The sequence below is a fragment of the Protopterus annectens genome, chromosome 14.part0 (genome assembly GCF_019279795.1).
Source record: "Protopterus annectens isolate FY-2018-M chromosome 14.part0, PAN1.0, whole genome shotgun sequence".
Lineage (NCBI taxonomy): Eukaryota > Metazoa > Chordata > Ceratodontiformes > Protopteridae > Protopterus > Protopterus annectens.
In genome coordinates, this window is record NC_056748.1 from 859002476 (window position 1) to 859022810 (window position 20335).

At 43.9% G+C, this 20335-nt stretch overlaps 1 protein-coding gene across 2 annotated transcripts in view; it reads right to left on the bottom strand.

The window, feature by feature from the left end:
* Positions 1-20335, bottom strand: part of SAR1A (secretion associated Ras related GTPase 1A) — a 343486-nt gene that overhangs the window by 251076 nt on the left and 72075 nt on the right. For both annotated transcript variants that reach the window (XM_044056619.1, XM_044056620.1), the window contains exon 3: positions 8725-8844. In XM_044056619.1, the coding sequence (XP_043912554.1) occupies positions 8725-8844 (120 nt within the window). The remainder of the gene's footprint in view (positions 1-8724; positions 8845-20335) is intronic.

The window sequence follows — 20335 nt, forward strand, 5'->3', positions numbered from 1 at the left end:
AGGTCTCAGTTGTATGTGTGGGAAGTGTGCAAACACAAGGGAAGGGCACAGCATACTTCACTGTGCTCACATCAGACATGTAAAAGTTAGGGACACATTCTCCTGTAGCCTGTGATCAACAAGAGGCTATAAAAATGGGAGGTGTGCCCTCTAGCCCAACTCCACCCCATCCTGGAGACAATTCGGATACATTAAAAGAAAAAGACCAATCAGTATCAGGGGGGGGTAGCACAGGGATGAATGCAGTGGTCCGAAAATTGGACGTAAGCAGTGGTACAAGCTCCATCACAGCAGTCTGGATGACATACAGTCTGCACTCCACTATCATTTGGTGTTTAAAATTGTCTCCTGCATTGAAAATGAAAGGGCATGAGATGGTCTGACAGTCAGCAGAACAGACAGGAAACGCAAAAGATTATGTTGAGAATGTACCAAGTAAAGCAGTTAGTCTAAGGTCTGGGTCATCACTAACATTAAAAGCAGGTGAATGGAGAGCTGAAGCTTGCAGTTGTGAAATGATTGGTGTAACGGGGAGGAGGTTAGCTGCCGATAGTTACTCCAGCTGAAGACAGCACAGCTGTGAGGTACTCAGCCTAAAAGTAAATGGAAGAATTCATGCCCTCAATAATTGCTTATCGGACTAAGCCTTAAATACATAAAAATCTGCACAAAAGTAAAATCTCTCTGCCTGCTGGACTACCCTGTGGCTTTCTATAGAGTGGAATGGGGAGAGTGCAGCCACAGGGAGACCAGACAAGACATTCACAATGCCACAACTTGGGGGGGGGGGGGGGGGGGGCATGGGCACCAAAGAAAAAAAATAATACATGACACCAACCTGGGTCAGTCAATTTCTGCAGGTCGCATATCTTGGGAAAACTGAGCAAAACATGTTTAAATGGATTCATGTTGATCCATCGAAGGCGGATACGAACACAAATAACCCAAAAAGTACAGTTCTGTACCTACCATAAATGTAGATGTTCGAAGATCCACATTGCTGCAGTCCTTACACTTGGGTAGTCCGCTGTCCTCGGTCGGCCCGAATATCAAAGTATAAGGCTGACGTCGGTCAAGGCGCATTAGACTGACATCAGGACGTCAGGGTACAAATGCGCATGACCGACGTCATATCCTCAGTCTTTTCTTGCCCCAGATGTCAGAAGACCCTAAAAAGAAAGGTCAAAACCAAAAGACAGCAAACAACCAACCAACCACCCTTGCACTAATAATATGTACAATATATACAATATACACAATATTTACAATCCAACCCACACAACCGCCTCTAACTACAGAGGGAAGGAGGGAGGGTAATTGGACTGCAGCAATGTGGATCTTGAACATCTACATTTATGGTAGGTACAAAACTGTACTATGTTCTTCATCTCACATTGCTGCAGTCCTTACACTTGGGTAGAATCCCAAAGCAGAGGTAAGGGAGGATGGCAAAACTATAAAGAAGCAGGAGCTGCCAAAATGCCCTGTAAAATAGCAGTGGCAAAACCAGCCCTAGATTTAGAGTAAAGTGGAAGGTGATAATGCTTAGAGAAAGTATGCACTGAACTCCAAGTAGCTGCCTCCAAAATATCTTTAGTTGCCACCCCCCTTAAAAAAGCTGTCGAAGTGGCAGTAGCCCTAGTGGAATGAGGCCTAATCCCAGCTGGAATCTCCTTGCCATGATGGGAATAACAGAAAGCAATGCAAAACCCAATCCACTTAGAAATAGTTTGTTTTGACACAGGCTTGCCCTGAGAACTCAAAGCAAAAGAAACAAACTGCTGAGACTGTCTGAACCCTTTAGTTCTGCTCAAATAATATCGCAACTGCCTGTGTACATCTAAAGTGTGCAAAATCTTTTCCCCTTTATTTTGGGGATTTGCATAAAAAGTAGGCAAATGAATAGTTTGGTTTAAAGCCACACTAGAAACCACTTTAGGCATAAAGGAAGGATTAGTACGCAAAGATACCCTATCCTTATGGAAAATTAAGAAAGGCTCAACCGCCATAAGGGCCTGCAATTCAGAAACCCTTCTTGCAGAGGTAATGGCCAACAAAAAAGCAGTCTTCCATGATAAATATTTCAACTCAGTAGTAGCTGCAGGCTCAAAAGGTTGTAGAGTAAGTTTCTCCAACATAAAATTGAGATCCCAAGCAGGAGTAGGAGCTCTACGTGGGGGTCTTATATTCTTTGCCCCTCTAAGAAATTGCTTGAACAAAGGATGAGAAAACAATGGTGGGTCACAGTCATAATGAGCCGAAATTGCTGCAGCATGAACCTTAATAGAAGAGAAGGACAAACCTTTGTCCAGTAACTCAGTAAGATATTGAAGAGCCACACTTAAATTAGGCTCAGAAACATCAAAATCCTTTGCTGCACCCCAAAATAAAAATCTCTTCCATTTATCTGCGTACACTTTCCTTGTACTAGGCCTTCTAGCTTCCAAAATAACATTCAAAACTTGCTGTGGAAGTTGAGACCCTCTATGGTTCAAAACAGAATATGCCAGGCTGTTAGGTGAAGAGAGTGAAGCTTGACATTGAGTAAATGACTGTTCTCCTGAGACAACAGGTGTGGAATCGAAGGCAAAGGCCATGGAGGCTCCCGTATCAGACTTCTCAGTAATGGGTACCAGTGCTGTCGAGGCCAATCTGGAGCTATTAAAATCATCTTTGGCTTGTCCTGTCTGACCTTTAGAAGTACCTTTGGGAGGAGAGGCAGAGGTGGAAAGGCATACACATGAAGATTGCTCCAATTGAAAGAAAGAGCATCCACTTTCCAAGCTGTGGGATGAAACCTTTTCGTGCAAAACTTTGGCAGCTGGTGGTTTAGTGGAGAAGCGAACAGATCTATGTCTGGAGTTCCCCATAACACTGTCAATTTCTGAAATACATGAGGATCCAATTTCCACTCGTGGGGATCCATAACTCGTCTGTTCAACACATCTGCTAAGGAGTTCTGTGCTCCCGGCAGAAACCTTGCCTGAAGATTTAGCTGTAAACTGAGAGCAGTCTCCCACAAAATCATTGCTTGCCTGCATAGAGGATAAGAATGTGTTCCCCCTTGCTTGTTGATGTACCACATGACAGTTGTGTTGTCTGTTAGAATCAACACCTGCCCTGGAAGAAGTAACTCCTTGAAAGCCATTACGGCAAACTGGACTGCTAACATCTCCTTCATGTTGATATGTAGATGCTGTAGTCTGGCAGGCCACTTGTCTTGTATCCACTTTCCATTTAGATGAGCTCCCCAAGCAATGTCTGAGGCATCTGTCGTTAGAATCTGACTCTCCTCTGGCCGGGTCACAGAGAGTCCCTTGTTTAGGTGACATTCCTGAGCCCACCACAAAAATTCCTTTTGAATGCAAGGTATTATTTGAATGACAGTGTCCAAATCCTGGCAGTGCTGTGTCCATACATTTTGAGATACCATTGCAGCTTCCTCATATGCAGTTTGGCATTGGGAAGCACCAGAATACAAGATGCCATGAACCCTAAGGCTTGAAGGACTGTCCTTGCAGTCAGCCTGGACTGAAGAGATAGTTGATGGAAGTAACTTGAAAGATTCTTTTGTTTGTCCGGGGTTAAAAAGGCCATCTGGGCTGCTGTATTCAGTCTCACACCCAGAAAGCACATGTCTTGAGAGGGTACTAGACTGGACTTTATTTCGTTCACAGAATACCCTAGGCATCTTAGCACTGCTATGACATAATCCAAATGCTGTAGAAGGTCTTCCTTTTCTTGAGCTAGAATCAGGCAGTCGTCCAAGTAAGGATAGATCTGAATTCCTTTTAGCCTGAAGTAAGCTATCACTGGAGCCAGAACCAATGTGAATACTCTGGGCGCAGTGGATAAGCCAAAGGGCAATGCAGAGAACTGATAATGAGAATTTCCAGCTCGAAAACGCAGATACTTCCTGCAACTTAGTCTTATAGGCACATGAAGGTAAGCTTCCTTGAGATCTAAAGTTACCATCCAGTGATCTTTGCCCAGCAGAGGTAAAAGCTGTTGTAACGTCAACATTTTGAACTTGGGAATGTCCAGATAAGTGTTGAGGATAGATAAATCCAAAATTGGCCTCCACGTGTTCCCCTTCTTCGGTACTAGGAACAGGCGAGAATAAAATCCTAGGCCCCTTTCTGGCACAGGAACTGGCTGAATGGCCCCTATGTGGAGCAACAGAGAAATTTGCTTGTGAGCCTCTTGTCTTTGTAGAGGAGGAATGTCTGGCATGCCTTTGAAAGGAGGCAAGGTATGGAAATAAAACCTGTAACCGTGGTGAATGATATCCAGAACCCATCTGTCTTGGGTAATTAAATCCCAATTTTCTTTGAAAAGAGACAGCCTTCCTCCCAAAGGTGCTGCCAGGCGAGAATGTACTGGCAGCTGAAAAGGCAGGTCATTGGGTCTGCTTACGAAAGGACTGACCCCTGCCCTCACCAGAAGTCTGAGCAGGGGAACTCCCGTCCTAGGCCTAAAAGAACCTTGAGCTCTGCCCCTACCACGCCTAGACCTACCCCTAGACTGGGAATCATAAGCAGGATAAGTCCATCCCTTAGTAGGCCAATTTCTACTAAACTTGGAGGCTGCACCTGCAAAAATCCTTAACAGTTTGCATAGACTTAGCCTTGTCCTCCATTTTCTTTAAGACTGCTTCCACAGGCGAACCAAACAACACATCAGACTGCAAAGGAGCATCCAAAATCCTTGTTTTAACATGCTCAGCTAAATTCTGATCTCTCAACCAGGCATGCCTACGAAGAACAGAACCAGTGGCAGCCACCCTCGAGGAGGCCTGCACAGCATCAAAACCACATTGCAAGGAATGTTTACCCACCTGTTCAGACACATGAACTAAATCCTGCAACTCTTTACACTCAATACCTTCTGCCAGAGCATCCACCTTAGATTTCAATTGAGAAAGGAGATAATTCTGATATTTTAACATGTGAAACTGACAATTCAACGCCCTCATGGCTAAAGTGGAAGAAGTATACACTTTCTTTCCCCATCTATCCAAAGCCCTTGCCTCTTTATCAGGAGGAACAGGATTTTTAACAACAGAGGCCTTCACACCTTTAGGCCCTTGAGAGACAGTTTCCGGTCTGCCCTAGGACTCTTAAAAGATACTTATGAGCTTCAGGCACCCTATAGTACCTATCCGGTTTAACTGGGGCAGGAGGCAAAGAATCAGGATTCAGGAAGCCTCTGCAAAACATCTTCCACCACATTCAGAACAGGAGGTATAGCTAAAGGCCTATGCTGGGGTAAAACAAGAATTCCCTAAGCCTCTTCCTGGAATCAGAGAAATCTTGACCTTCCCATTTAAAATGCTCCCTCATGGAATGCAGAGTCTCTGAAAATGAAAAATCCTCAGGAGGAGAAGCTGAAGGAGTAGAATCATCCACATCAGAATCAGAATAAGGAGGAAACTCCTGCAAGCCTTCAGTCAAGACTCAGAAGCCTCCGAACATTGTTCAAAACTCTCAAACTCAGGTTCCACCCTAGGCCTCTTATCAGGAGGGGGCATAGAACCTCTAATCATAGTAATCAAATCCTCTGCCATTTTAAGCATATGTTTCTTAGGCAAAGACCCTGAAGCACTAGGAGAAACCCCCACTGAAGCTAAACTTGGCCTGCCTCTCAAAGAAGCCTTGGAAACAGAAGGGAGGCTCTAACCACCTTAGGAAGAGAGGGAAGAACAGCCACCTGAGAAGCCCCTCAGCCTGGCCTACTTCCTGCGAGGATACATCCTGTAACAGTAAAGTCTCTCCCTGAGACTCCAAAGAAACACCTGGCAAAACCTCCGCTCCACTGAGCCTTCTAAAGATCCGGCGTCTGGGACTGTCGGTTCTTCCACTCTAAGCTTTGCTGCTTTGTCCTTGCGCTTTTGGTCAAGCGGCGCCGGAGCCTCCGACGGCATTTTATAATTACAACGCTTCCCAAAACTAACCTGGCACAGTCTAACCTTCTCTTAATAGTGCGTTTGTTAAATCTAGCACAAGAGCGGCATCCAACAACGTCGTGCTCAGGCCCTAAACAAGGTATACATAAAGTATGGTAATCCCTATGAGGTATCTGTTTCCCACAAGAAATACAGTTATTCACTTTTTCTGACATCCGTTAAATACTGAGGCAAGAAAAACAAAATATTCCCCAACGGGGTACTTAGCCAACTTTGATTCGGTCTGAAACTCTGACTTCAGAAACTTTCAGAACGCCAACCTGCACTCGCAAAATTGCTTCTGCATCGGACCATGCGGCAAAAAAGACTGAGGATATGACGTCGGTCATGCGCATTAGTACCCTGACGTACTGACGTCAGTCTAATGCGCCCTGACCGACGTCAGCCATATACTTTGGTATTCGGGCCGACTGGACAGCAGACTACCCAATAGTTAGGACTGCAGCAATGTGGAATGAAGAACATCATGTTTGACAGCATCCAGGCTCAACAACTTAAAATATTTTTTTTTTTGCAATTTTGATGGCCCTCTCCCTTCCCATTAAAGGGATCCTTCAACCTAGGAAAGGCTTCACAAAATTACAGCTTACAGCTCCTCTGTGGGGGATTCAGAGGTGGAGTCCTTGGGTACCTGCATCACAGCCAATGGGGAGTAGACATCTGGAGGAACAAGCAAGTTCACCTCCATCACTCTCCCAGGAATCTCTTTGAAAGGGTGGGCCCTCTTCCTTTCAGCAGATGGACTTCAGACACTGAAAGATCAATAGCTTGCTGGAAGCTGTATTTAGCCTTTAACAGGTCCTAGCCAGGTTAAAATACTGCGCTAGAAAAGCCCAAGGATTAAGGGGATAGAGGAGGATTACCCATTTAATGACTGGCGAGCAGATGCCAGATGGAAACAGGAGACCTAAATGTTCACCTTTGGTTCAGAGATGGACATCCCTCAAGAAAACTCAGGACAACTGGATGTCCACACCTTGCCTCACAACACCCTCCTTAACAAGAGGGAAGAAATCCAATTAAAATAGAAGGGTCCTATCTTCCCCTTAATAATCATACTGGTTTCCCCACTAGCAATCAGGTAGATGTCCAAGGACAACCCCCCACTGTCTAAACTCCTCCAAACTGGATGCATTATTGATAGCAGTTAAGGCAGACTCCAAAAGGGACATTCAAGAGGCATATGGAAAAGTAGGTGTCTAACCTGTGTGCTGAGAAAGCACATCAACAGAATCAGCATCCCTGTTCTTCCCCTGTACGTCCCACATCCCTATTTGCCTTCTTTCTGCATTTCAAGGGAATTTCAGAGGAAGACAACCCAGAAGACTTCACATTGGACCAGGTGAAGGCCTCAAGTCTCTTCCATTTGAGGTAATACTTTCAGGTAGTGCTCACCACTTAATTTTTGACATTAATCTGACTGACGGGGCATTCAAGGACAATGACAACCAGTCCTGCACAAGAGCCGCAAAAGCTGTGGTAGTCCTTATAGGTAATCTGCCTTAATATTTATGCATCTACTCTTCTACCACAGACAAAGGCATATATCCCAATACCCTAATGCTAACAGCAGTGGTGATCTAAACACAGATAAGTCTTCACAAATGAGTATATACTTTGCTCCAGAAGCAGGCCAAGCCATGCCAGGAAAGCAGACACTTTTCTTGGCCTGTGTACAAGAGGCAAATGCATCCCAACCATGGCAAGAAATTTGACTTTCCAGGGGAATGACATCTGCTGCATCAAGGGAGGAAGGGTTCCAAGTTCAGGAAGTCAGGCTGTATGAATTCAGATATTAGTAGTCAAGTTCCAGTAGTTAAGACTACTGCAAAATTGATCTAGAGAAGAATGGCTATTGCATTTTTGGTAGTTTTGACACGGACTCTATTTTTTAGTTTATTTTAAGATTTGTTAACCGAGAAAGTTAGACTTGGAATGAGATAATTTTCAGTGGAGGCCCAGGAAAACACTTCAGATGCAAGTCTTTGTAATGTAGGAAAAACCCACACGAATGCAGGGAGGACATGCAGACTCCACAGAGAAGATTCAGCCGAGAATAGAACCGAAGAACCTCTTGCTGTGAGGCTACAACACTACCGCTGCACCACTGTGTCGTCCAACTAATAAGGTTCGAATATGCAGGTGTTAAGACAGCACCCACTTTCTCAAACCTTTGATAAGACAGCTGCCACTTTCCAGATAACTTTGCAGTGACTGTATAATCTTTTGAACTGCACAAATTAAATTTTGCTATTTAATTGCATTTGTTCCAAGATGCTGAGCAACCAAGTTTACTTGTAGCAAAAATACTGGAAATCACCAGCTCTGCTCAAACATTTAAAAGTATACACACAGCTTCAGTTATGCCCATTTTCAATATTTGCCTACAAACCCAAACATACAAATCTCTTTAGAAAGCAAAATATGCTTTAGAGTTTGATGCAATGCACCCCCCCCACCAATAGTGGTTGCAAACAAAGAAAATAACTGACACCTTAACAGTGGCAATTGGTTGTTGACTTTATGTACATGCGACTGCGTGCCACAATTTACTCTGAATTTGAGAAGGTTTTGAGACTAAATGAAAGGATTTTATGTGGGCTGTGATTTTGCAGAGGCTAGAGACTCCGTATTAAAACTCAAAAGAAATCAAGAGACTTGAGTAAAGGTGTGTGCCCACGTTCTTGATACGCACATCACATTATTAGTGCTATCCGAATAAAACTACTAATGCTAGAACAGAATGATGCAGTACTTACTTGGATGTAGTGTGGGAACATGTTGTCCCAGTCGGTCATCTTTAAGCATGTGAAGTAGTGTCGTCTTTCCTGCATTGTCTAAACCCAAGAACACAAGCTTTCCAGACTTTTTGTATAAACCTATAGAAAAAAAAATACAAGTTAACTCCCTATTCTACTCAGGTGGAAAGAATAGCAACAAGGCATGCAAGGTAATTACTACAATACGGGAGGAGCTTTACAGAGACTAAAACATGTAGTGATACAGTAGGGAGAAACAATGACAGAAAAATTACAACTAGCAAAAAACAAGATGCAGTACAATGTTTATGAAAATAAGCAATGTAAAACAAATTGTTTTTACTGTATGCTCAAACATGACAATCTAGCTCACTCACAAACTCCGCAGTTTTTCTTCCACAGAAGCAAGAAAAACCATGCTGCTTAACAGACACAGGCTTCTGCAAATGACCTCTCATCCATAAGGTTTTTTTTTTCTCCCTTATGTTATACAAGCCTTTAAAAAGGTTAAATTCAAGCACAATGCACAGTTTTACCTCTTTTTACAATACCCGCATAGCCATCTCTGGTACTGCAAGCCATTTTTAAGACTCCGAATCTCACATTTAAGTGCATCTGTGGCTTTGTACACAAGTCACTCCATCCAAGCACCACCTCTACCTGTTTTGTCACTCAGGCCCTCTGCTTATAGTCCATCCCATCTACCTGTTGTGGAAACGCTGCAGTGTAGCCCTTGGAAAGTAAAGTTGTGCAAGCTGCACTTACAACAGTATTTATTTACTTGACATTTCTTTACTGGGATGGTCCATCTGGGTCAGAACAGCTTTCAGTTAAGGTCCGGGGGAAAAAAGCTCCAGCACTACATCCAGAATATAGACAGGAAAGTACTACAATTACATAAAAAAGACAGTAAATACATAATTTCTCTTATCCATACAGCCATATGAACGATAGATTTTATTAAGAAAAAAAAAAGGAGTTCATTATTAGAGTCAAACATATATACATACAATACATGTTGAATGACCTGGTCTTAGGATATCTGTACAGTCTATCAAGGGATCTCAATAGACAGCAACTAGTTCTAGGTGTTGGACAAATATTCAGATGTTGGCAGCAGATGTGATCATATATACATGTGAAACATGCATATTTCTTTGCCTCAGGATATAATAAAATGTAGGAGGATGTTTATGATTTAATCAGTAGTTGCAGTACTTCTTACATAATTTATGTGCAGAAAGTGTTAGTGATACCGTAAGGGTATAGCTACAGGAAATAGAGATGAATGAAGAGATGCAAGAAATGTTAGGTGGGCTGTTAAGCATAGGTTGTGAATGTTTGATATATGAATCATCTAAGAAATTTTGGAAGGTAGAGCAATATAGAAAAAAGGGGGGATAGCCAGGAGTAGAGCATGAGCACAACCAAGATATGTGAAGATGGTGCTTTAGATTTGTTGAATGCTATTAGTTCAGGAATGCTGACTGATAGTGGGAGGGAGTTCCATGCTTTAGTAATACTGTGAGTGTATAGGCCCTGTCCAGGTATTTTTGAAGCTTTAGTTATAGTAAGGAGCTTCTTGTCTTCAGATCCGAGGGCTCTACTGGGGTTGCAGTGCTTGATTATAATGTTTAAGGCGGGGCAGGCAATGGTGTTTATCGATTATGTTGTGTAGTGTTGCAAGTTGAACACAGAGGAGGAGATTGGGGAATTCTAGCCAGTGTAGCTTTTCCAATGGTGAGTACTGGTTTTAGAGTTTGAAGCAAACTTTGCTACTTTGTTATAGCACTGTTCCATTTTAGTTTTTATGGAACCATATAGGTTGGAGAGAATAGAGGCACCACATAGAGGGAAGTAGGAAGGTTTTTGCAAGGGTGACCTTGGATGATGCGGTCAAGAGTTGTTGTTTCTGTATAAGATGCCAATTTTTTAACAGTTAGTTGGACATGGAGATAAAGTTGTTCATGAAGATAAAGTTATGTATTCACCAAAATGTTCCATCTGTGTTGTCGATCTTCATTCCTTCCTCACAAATGAGTTCGGATTGGATCCATCAGATTAGACTCGGCTGACGCTACAGCCCACAGCCACCATATCTCGAGCTTCTTTTTTTTACCTATAACCCACCCTGCCAACTACCTCAGATCTTGTTTGCTGCTATACAGCATAGGATAGGGAGAAATATGGGAAGCCATATCCAGCGTCATATAAAAACATATTAATGTACCTATTCACAGACCATGTAACTGCTCGTTCCTCCATAAGTCATGGATGGGGGGTAGGTGGGAGGGGGGGGGTGAGGAAAGAATGAAAACAGACAACACAGATGGAACATTAGACATTATCAGATGAAGTTATGTAATCATTCTATCCTCACAAATGGGACAGCGTCCCTAGCTACTTTAATCCCATGCTGCTGCACAAATGTCATCCACAGACATCTTACACTGGAAAACTGTGGAAGCAGCCACATATCTAGTGCAGTGTGCTTTCAATACATGTGCAAGAGAAATGCCCAATTTATTATAAACAAAGGAGATTCAATTTAACCACTTTGATACAGTAATTTAGAAATTGATTTTCCCAATTTTGGTCCAGTGAAGGAAACAAATAGTTGGTCTGCTTTTCTGTTTTTTCTGTTCTAAGCAGACAAACACAACTGTCTATGAACATCCAGTAAATGTGATACATTCTCCTTTGCTGGTATATTTAGGAAAAAGTACTGGCAAGTTAACAGTACTATTTATGTTGGATTCTGACACCAGATTTGGAAGAAACGACAGGTTGGTACATAAAATTCACAATCTTTGTAAAAAAAAAAAAAAAAAAAAACAAGTTTGGAGGTTTAGAAGAGAGTGCTTGGATCTCAGAAATTCTTACTGCAGAAGTGATGGCAACCAAGAAAATGGTCTTCCATGAGAGAAATTTAAGGTCACAAGTGGCTGCTGGTTCGAAGGGAGGTTGTGTGAGAGACTGCAGCATTAAACTTGGGTGCCATGGAGGTGTAGAGTCTTTAAAAGGAGGCTTTAGCAGGAGTGTCCCTTTTAAGAAGGTCTTGCTCAATATGTGAGAAGCTATGGGTGAGTCATTCAATCCTGTATGGTAATTTGAAATTGCTGCTAAATGAACCCTAATGGTTGAGGTACTAGCACAGTCTTGAAAAAGGTGAGCAAGGAAATCTAAGATGTCATAAATAGAAGCTGAAAAGGGGTCATGTTTGTGCTACCGAGCCCAAATAGCAAACCTTTTCCATTTACTAGAAAATGTTATCCCTGTCGAGGGTTTATGGGAAGGCAGAATTGTGTCAGACAGATGAGAGCATAGATTGTCTGGCTACTAAGGGAATTGGAGAAACCATTCGGTCCGCTTAAGGTTTGGAATATCCAGGTGTTTACATGCCCATTGGGTAAGACGGGAGGTTCTGAGTTGGATCGAGGTTCCGTGGTGGCTGAACCAGGTGAGGTCATAGGAAGGGAAACCAAATTTGTTGAGGCCAATAGGGGGCAATGAGGATTACTGTGTTCTTTGACCTGGCAGTTTTATGCAGAAAGTTTAGAATCAATGGGATTGGTTGGAATGCATAAAGGAGACAGAGAGGCCAATCGTGAAGTACAGCATACCTTAGTGACCGTCCCCACAGGGAAATCAGGGCAAAGTAGTTGCTGCACTGGTTGTTTAGGGGAGAGGCAAAAAGACTGCAGCATGGCTGGCCCCTTCGACAGATAATCTTATCTGCCACCTTCTCATTGAGGGACCACTCGTGTGGTAGCAGTATGCACCTGCAGTTTTGTCCCCAGTCACACTGGATCTCTTCAGAATATGCATTGCTATAAGAAAGTGGGTCTGAAGAGGTGGCCCACTGCCTGACCCTTAGCGCTTCCTGACACAATGGGTAAGATCTGGTTCCACCCTGGTTGTTGATTTACCAGATGACTGACCTCTTGTCCATTTGGATCTCAATCATCCCAGAAGGAAGAACATCTTGAAATGCTCGCAACGCCAAGAGCACTGCTCTCATCTCTGGAACATCTATATGCAAATTGGCCTCTTTGGGTGACCAAGTTCCCTGGACCGTCTTCCCCAGGTAATGCTCCCCTCACCCTATCTAGGAAGCATCTGTGGTCACTATGGCCTTCAGCCACTTTAGGAAAGAATGGACTGCCATGGAGCAGGTGATCAGACTGGATCCACCAATAAAAGATCTCTTCTGCAAATGCTGGTAATTTTTATCTGATACAACAGTGACTGATGGAAGACTGACCACTGGGTAGTCAGCATCCACTGTAGAATCTGCATGTAAAATCTGGCCAACAGAACTAAAGTCATTTCTGCAGCCATAAGGCCCAGAGTTCGGAGGACTGTGCTGGCCAAGATTGATTAACAGCCTATAACCTTCATGGCCTATAACCTTCATGACCTGTAACCTTACAGATGGAGCTCAGTGAGGTGGAAGGGAAGCAATGGCAGTGTTTGTGTTAAGCAGTGCTCCAATAAATTCCAATGTCCAAGTTGGCTGAAGTCGTGATTTGCTGTACTTTAAAAAACATATGCTCATGGCAGACAAGATCTTACTATCTTTCTCACACCTGGAGAGCGTCTCTCTCACTTTAGGACCAAAAAGGGTTGTTCCGTCAAAGGCAGCATTGATGAAATTGGACTTTAATGGCTTTGCAAAGTCACATAAGTGCATCCAGGCATGCCTCTTCATGGAAATGCCTGAACCTAGAGCTTGAGGTTCTTCCATTATACTGGAAATTAACCTCATGGAACTACTGGAAATAGCCTGTAGGGCTGCCAACTGAGAAATCACTGAATTCTTGACCTATGCTGATATGGTTCCTGAGAGAGTATTTTATAACTCTTTGGTCAAATCTTTTTGAAGTCTAACAAAATGTGCCAGACAGTTCAGCAATCATAATGCAAAAATCGCTGAAGCAAAGACCCTTCCTCAGTCTGCCCAATCACCAGCAACTCCCTGTTGGGGGATTGACAGCAACTCTCTGCTAGTACCTTCTTTGTGCCCGCTGCAATGACCATGGCATAAACTGGAATCCATTTCCTCAAAAAGTACAGTTTTGTACCTACCATAAATGTAGATGTTCGAAGATCCACATTGCTGCAGTCCTTACACTTGGGTAGTCCGCTGTCCTCGGTCGGCCCGAATATCAAAGTATTAGGCTGACGTCGGTCAAGGCGCTTAAGACTGACATCAGGACGTCAGGGTATAAATGCGCATGACCGACGTCATATCCTCGGTCTTTTCTTGCCCCAGATGTCAGAAGACCCTAAACAGAAAGGTCAAAACCAAAAGACAGCAAAAAACAACCAACCACCCTTGCACTAAACATATGAACAATATATATATACAATATGCACAATATTTACAACCCAAACCACACAACTGCCTCTAACAGAGGGGAAGGAGGGAGGGTTAATTGGACTGCAGCAATGTGGATCTTCGAACATCTACATTTATGGTAGGTACAAAACTGTACTATGTTCTTCATCTCACATTGCTGCAGTCCTTACACTTGGGTAGAATCCCAAAGCAGAGGTAAGGGAGGATGGCAAAACTATAAAGCAGTAGGAGCTGCCAAAATGCCCTGTAAAATAGCAGTGGCAAACCCAGCCCTAGATTTAGAGTAAAGTGGAAGGTGGTAATGCCTAGAGAAAGTATGCACTGAACTCCAAGTAGCTGCCTCCAAAATATCTTTAGTTGCCACCCCCCTTAAAAAAAGCTGTAGAAGTGGCAGTAGCTCTAGTGGAATGAGGCCTAATCCCAGCTGGAACCTCCTTACCATGATGGGAATAACAGAAAGCAATACAAAACCCAATCCACTTAGAAATAGTTTGTTTTGACACAGGCTTGCCCTGAGAACCCAAAGCAAAAGAAACAAACAACTGCTGAGACTGCCTGAACCCTTTAGTTCTGCTCAAATAATATCGCAACTGCCTGTGTATATCCAAGGTGTGCAAAATCTTTTCCCCTTTATTTTGGGGGTTTGCATAAAAGTAGGCAAATTAATAGTTTGGTTTAAAGCCACACTAGAAACCACCTTAGGCATAAAGGAAGGATTAGTACGTAAAGATACCCTATCCTTATGGAAAATTAAGAAAGGCTCAACTGCCATAAGGGCCTGTAATTCAGAAACCCTTCTCGCAGAGGTAATGGCCAACAAAAAAGCAGTCTTCCATGATAAGTATTTCAACTCGGCAGTAGCTGCAGGCTCAAAAGGTTGTAGAGTGAGTTTCTCCAACACAAAATTGAGATCCCAAGCAGGAGTAGGAGCTCTACGCGGGGTCTTATATTCTTTGCCCTCTGAGGAATTGCTTAAACAAAGGATGAGAAAACAATGGTGGGTCACAGTCATAGTGAGCAGAAATTGCTGCAGCATGAATCTTAATAGAAGAGAAGGACAAACCTTTGTCCAGTAACTCAGCAAGATATTGAAGAGCCACACTTAAATTAGGCTTAGCAACATCAAATTCCTTTGCTGCACTCCAAAATAAAAATCTCTTCCATTTATCTGCATACTTTCCTTGTACTAGGCCTTCTGGCCTCCAAAATAACATTCAAAACTTGCTGCGGAAGCTGAGACCCTCCAGGGTTTAAAACAGAATATGCCAGGCTGTTAGGTGAAGAGAGTGAAGTTTGACATTGAGTAAATGACTGTTCTCTTGAGACAGCAGGTGTGGAATCAAGGCAAAGGCCATGGAGGCTCCAACCAGACTTCTCAGTAATGGGTACCAGTGCTGTCGAGGCCAATCTGGAGCTATTAGAATCATCTTTGGCTTGTCCTGTCTGACCTTTAGGAGTACCTTTGGGAGGAGAAGCAGAGGTGGAAAGGCATACACATGAAGACTGCTCCAATTGAAAGAAAGAGCATCCACTTTCCAAGCTGTGGGATGAAACCTTTTTGTGCAAAACTTTGGCAGCTGGTAGTTTAGTGGAGAAGCGAACAGATCTATGTCTGGAGCTCCCCATGACACTGTCAATTTCTGAAACACATGAGGATCCAATTTCCACTCGTGGGGATCCATAATTCGTCTGCTCAACACATCTGCTAAGGAGTTCTGTGCTCCCGGCAGAAACCTTGCCTGAAGATTGAACTGTAAACTGAGAGCAGTCTCCCACAAAATCATTGCTTGCCTGCATAGAGGATAAGAATGTGTTCCCCCTTGCTTGTTGATGTACCACATGACAGTTGTGTTGTCTGTTAGAACCAACACCTGCCCTGGAAGTAAATCCTTGAAAGCCATTAATGCAAATTGGACTGCTAACATCTCCTTTAAGTTGATATGTAGATGTTGTAGTCTGGCAGGCCACGTGTCTTGTATCCACTTTCCATTTAGATGAGCTCCCCAAGCTTTGTCTGAGGCATCTGTCGTTAGAATCTGACTCGCCTCTGGCCGGGTCACAGAGAGTCCCTTGTTTAGGTGACATTCCTGAGCCCACCACAAAAATTCCTTTTGAATGCAAGGTATTATCTGAAAGACAGTGTCCATATCTTGGCAGTGCTGTGTCCATACATTTTTGAGATACCATTGTAGCTTCCTCATATGCAGTTTGGCATTGGAAAGCACCAGAATACAAGATGCCATGAACCCCACGGCTTGAAGGACTGTCCTTGCAGTCAGCCTGGACTGATGAGACAATTGATGGAAGTAAAGGGAAAGATTCTTTTGTTTGTCCGGGGTCAAAAAGGCCATCTGGGATGCTGTATTCAGTCTCACACCCAGAAAGCACATGTCCTGAGAGGGTACTAGACTGGACTTTATTTCGTTCACAGAATACCCCAGGCATCTTAGCACTGCTATCACATATTGTAAATGATGAAGAAGCTCGCCCCTTGCTTTGGCCAGAATCAGGCAATCGTCCAAATAAGGATAGATCTGTATTCCTTTTAGCCTGAAGAAAGCTATCACTGGAGCCAGAACCTTTGTGAACACTCTGGGCAGAGTAGATAAGCCAAAGGGCAATGCAGAGAACTGATAATGAGAAGTCCCAGCTCGAAAACGCAGATACTTCCTGCAACTTAGCCTGATAGGAACATGAAGGTAAGCTTCCTTGAGATCCAGAGTCACCATCCAGTGATCTTTGCCCAGCAGAGGTAAAAGCTGTTGTAACGTCAACATTTTGAACTTGGGAATGTCCAGATAAGTGTTGAGGATAGATAAATCCAAAATTGGTCTCCACGTGTTCCCCTTCTTTGGTACTAGGAACAGGCGAGAATAAAATCCTAGGCCTACTTCTGGCAGAGGGACCGGCTGTATGGCCCCTATTTGCAGCAGCAGAGAAATTTGTTTGTGAGCCTCTATTCTTTGCTGAGGAGGAACGTCTGGCATGCCCTTGAAAGGAGGCAATGTATGGAAATAAAACCTGTAACCTTGGTGTATAATATCCAATACCCATTTGTCCTGGGTAATTAAACTCCAATTTTCTTTGAAAAGTGCCAACCTTCCTCCCAAAGGTGCTGCCAGACAAGAAGGCTCTGGCAGCTGAAAAGGTAGGTCATTGGGCCTGTTTACGAAAGGACTGGCCCCTGCCCTCACCCGAAGACTGTGCAGGTGAACTCCCTGTTCTAGGTCTGAAAGAGCCCTGAGCTCTACCCTACCACGTCTAGATCTTCCCCTAGACTGAGAATCATAAGAAGGGTACGTCCACCCCTTAGCAGGCCAATTCCTACTAAACTTCGGAGGCTGAACTTGCAAAAAATCTTTAACAGTCTGCATAGACTTAGCCTTGTCTTCCATTTTCTTTAAAACTGCCTCCACAGGTGAACCAAACAATACATCAGACTGTAAAGGAGCATCTAAAATCCTTGTTTTAACATGGTCAGATAAGTTCTGATCCCTCAGCCAGGCGTGCCTGCGAAGAACTGACCCAGTGGCAGCCACCCTAGACGAGGCCTGTACAGCATCAAATCCACATTGTAAAGAATGCTTACCCACCTGTTCAGAAACATGTACCAAATCTTGTAATTCTTTACACTCAATGCCTTCCGCCAGAGCATCTACCTTAGACTTCAATTGAGAAAGAAGATAGTTTTGATATTTCAACATGTGAAACTGGCAATTCAAAGCCCTCATAGCTAAGGTGGAAGAAGTATAGACTTTCTTTCCCCATCTATCCAAAGCTCTGGCCTCTTTATCTGGAGGAACCTGATTTTTTACCACAGAGGCCTTGACACCCTTAGGTCCCTGACTAACTGTTTCTGGGTCTTCCCTGGGACTCTTATACAGATATTTATGAGCTTCAGGCACCCTGTAATACCTGTCCGGTTTAACAGGAGCAGGAGGCAAAGACAGGATTAAGTGAAGCCTCTGCAAACACATCTTCCACAACATCCAGAACAGGAGGAATAGCCAAAGGCCTATGCTGGGGTAAAAGCAAAAATTCCCTAAGCCTTTTCCTGGAATCAGAGAAGTCCTGACCTTCCCACTTAAAATGTTCCCTCATAGAATGAAGAGTCTCTGAAAAAGAAAAATCCTCTGGAGGAGAAGCAGGAGGAGTAGAATCATCCACATCAGAATCAGAATAAGGAGAATACTCCTGCAAGTCTTCAGCCGAAGACTCTGAAACATCCGAAACCTGCTCAAAACTCCCCAACTCTGGTTCCACCCTAGGCCTCTTATCAGGAGGGCAAAGAACCTCTAATCAAAGTAATTAAATCTTCTGCCATTTTGAGCATGTGCTTCTTGGGCACAGATCCTGAAGAACTAGGAGTGACACCAACAGGAGTTAAACCTGGCCTGCCTCTGGGAGAAGCCTTGGAAACAGAAGGAGAGGGCCTAACCACCCTAGGAAGGGAGGGGAGTACAGTAACCTGAGAAGCCCCTTCAGCCTGACCTGCCTCCTGAGAGGCCACATCCTGCAATATCAAAGTCTCCCCCTGGGACTCCAGAGAAGCCTCCGGTGGAACCACCGGTTCCACTGACGCCTCCAAAGAACCGGCGTCCGGTACGGACGACTCTTCTTGCCGGGGTTTAGCTGCTTTGTCTTTGCGCTTCTTCGAAGAAGCGGGCGTCTGAGCATCCGACGGCATATTGTAATTGCACCGCTTCAAGACCAACCTGGCACAATCTAACCTTCGCAATAGTGCGCTTATTAAACCTAGCACAAAAGCGACACCCAACAACGTCGTGCTCAGGCCCCAAACAAGGAATACACAAAGTATGATAATCTCTATGCGGTATCGGCTTCCCACAAGAAATACAGTTATTCACTTTTTCTGACATCCGGTAAACCACTGAGGCAAGAAAAAACTAAAATATTCCCCAACGGGGTACTTAGCCAACTTTGACTCTGTCTGAAACTCCGAATTCGAAAAATTTCAGAACGCCGAACGGCACTTGCAACGCTGCTTCTGCATCGGACCATGCGGCAAAAAAGACTGAGGATATGACGTCGGTCATGCGCATTTATACCCTGACGTCCTGATGTCAGTCTTAAGCGCCTTGACCGACGTCAGCCTAATACTTTGATATTCGGGCCGACCGAGGACAGCGGACTACCCAAGTGTAAGGACTGCAGCAATGTGAGATGAAGAACATCTGCCTGCAGGTGATGCCATTATCCTGTCTGGTCTCTGAGGCATTGGTTCTATGGAGTCAGGCTCCCTCTATGTCCACAAGTTCTGTGGGCGGAGTCACCCAGGAAGTAGAGGATCTTATACTGAAAGCCTCTAGGAGAATGGATTCCTCCAGCATAGGATTGGAGGACATCCAGATACCTCTTTCAGGATTTCTAGCATGTCTCTGTAGGGAACATCTTCAGGAGGTGACCATGGGGACCCTTCGCTGAAATCAGTGTCCGACTCCTGTGAGGAGTCTAGGTGCTTCCTCTTGCACATCCTTTTCCTGGGTACTTCCCAAGTGGATGTTCTGAGGAATTTTGGAAGAAATCAAAATTCCCTGAAAAGAAACTGGAGGTTTCATTATAGGATGTCCCGGTGAAGAGAGCAGTTGAGGCTCCAGATTTTTAAATTTCTTCAAATCCTTTGGGTTTCTAATGCCATGATGGGAATGGACCCCATTCCCAAGTCAAAGTATGATTGAAGTTCATGAAATTAGTATTGATCTGTAGTCGACTTCATTTATTTGGTCTTAACCTGTGGGTTATGGATCCGTATTGGATCAGGCATGGCCGCATATCCAACATCTGATCCGAGCTCCAAGCTCCTCCTCTTACCCAGAACTCCCAGTCTCCTTCCTCCCTTCAGATATAGTTTGCCGTGGGAAAAGCAAGCATCGTGGTCCAAGTTCTAGGCCAAGTCTGTGGGTTTTGATTAAATTTTTGGCATTTTTTTGCCATCTTTAACTTTTTCTCATTTTCTATCTTTCTACCTCCCCGTGCAGTCAGTAAAAAAAAAAATTTAAAAAAAAAAGAAAATCTTTCCCTTTACTGCATTTTTCTTCTTAGCATGTGCGTTTCTGGGCCTGGTTAGGGGCTGAAGCCCCTAAACCAGGTTTCAGAAAGTGCACAAAGTGTGGCCATAAGCTCTCCCCAGCCGATGGCCACACAGTGTGTGTAGTGTGACTGGGGGAGGGGGGCTCACCTGAGGGATAAATTCCTGAAGGGACTACTTCCCTAGTTGGGGACTGTAGC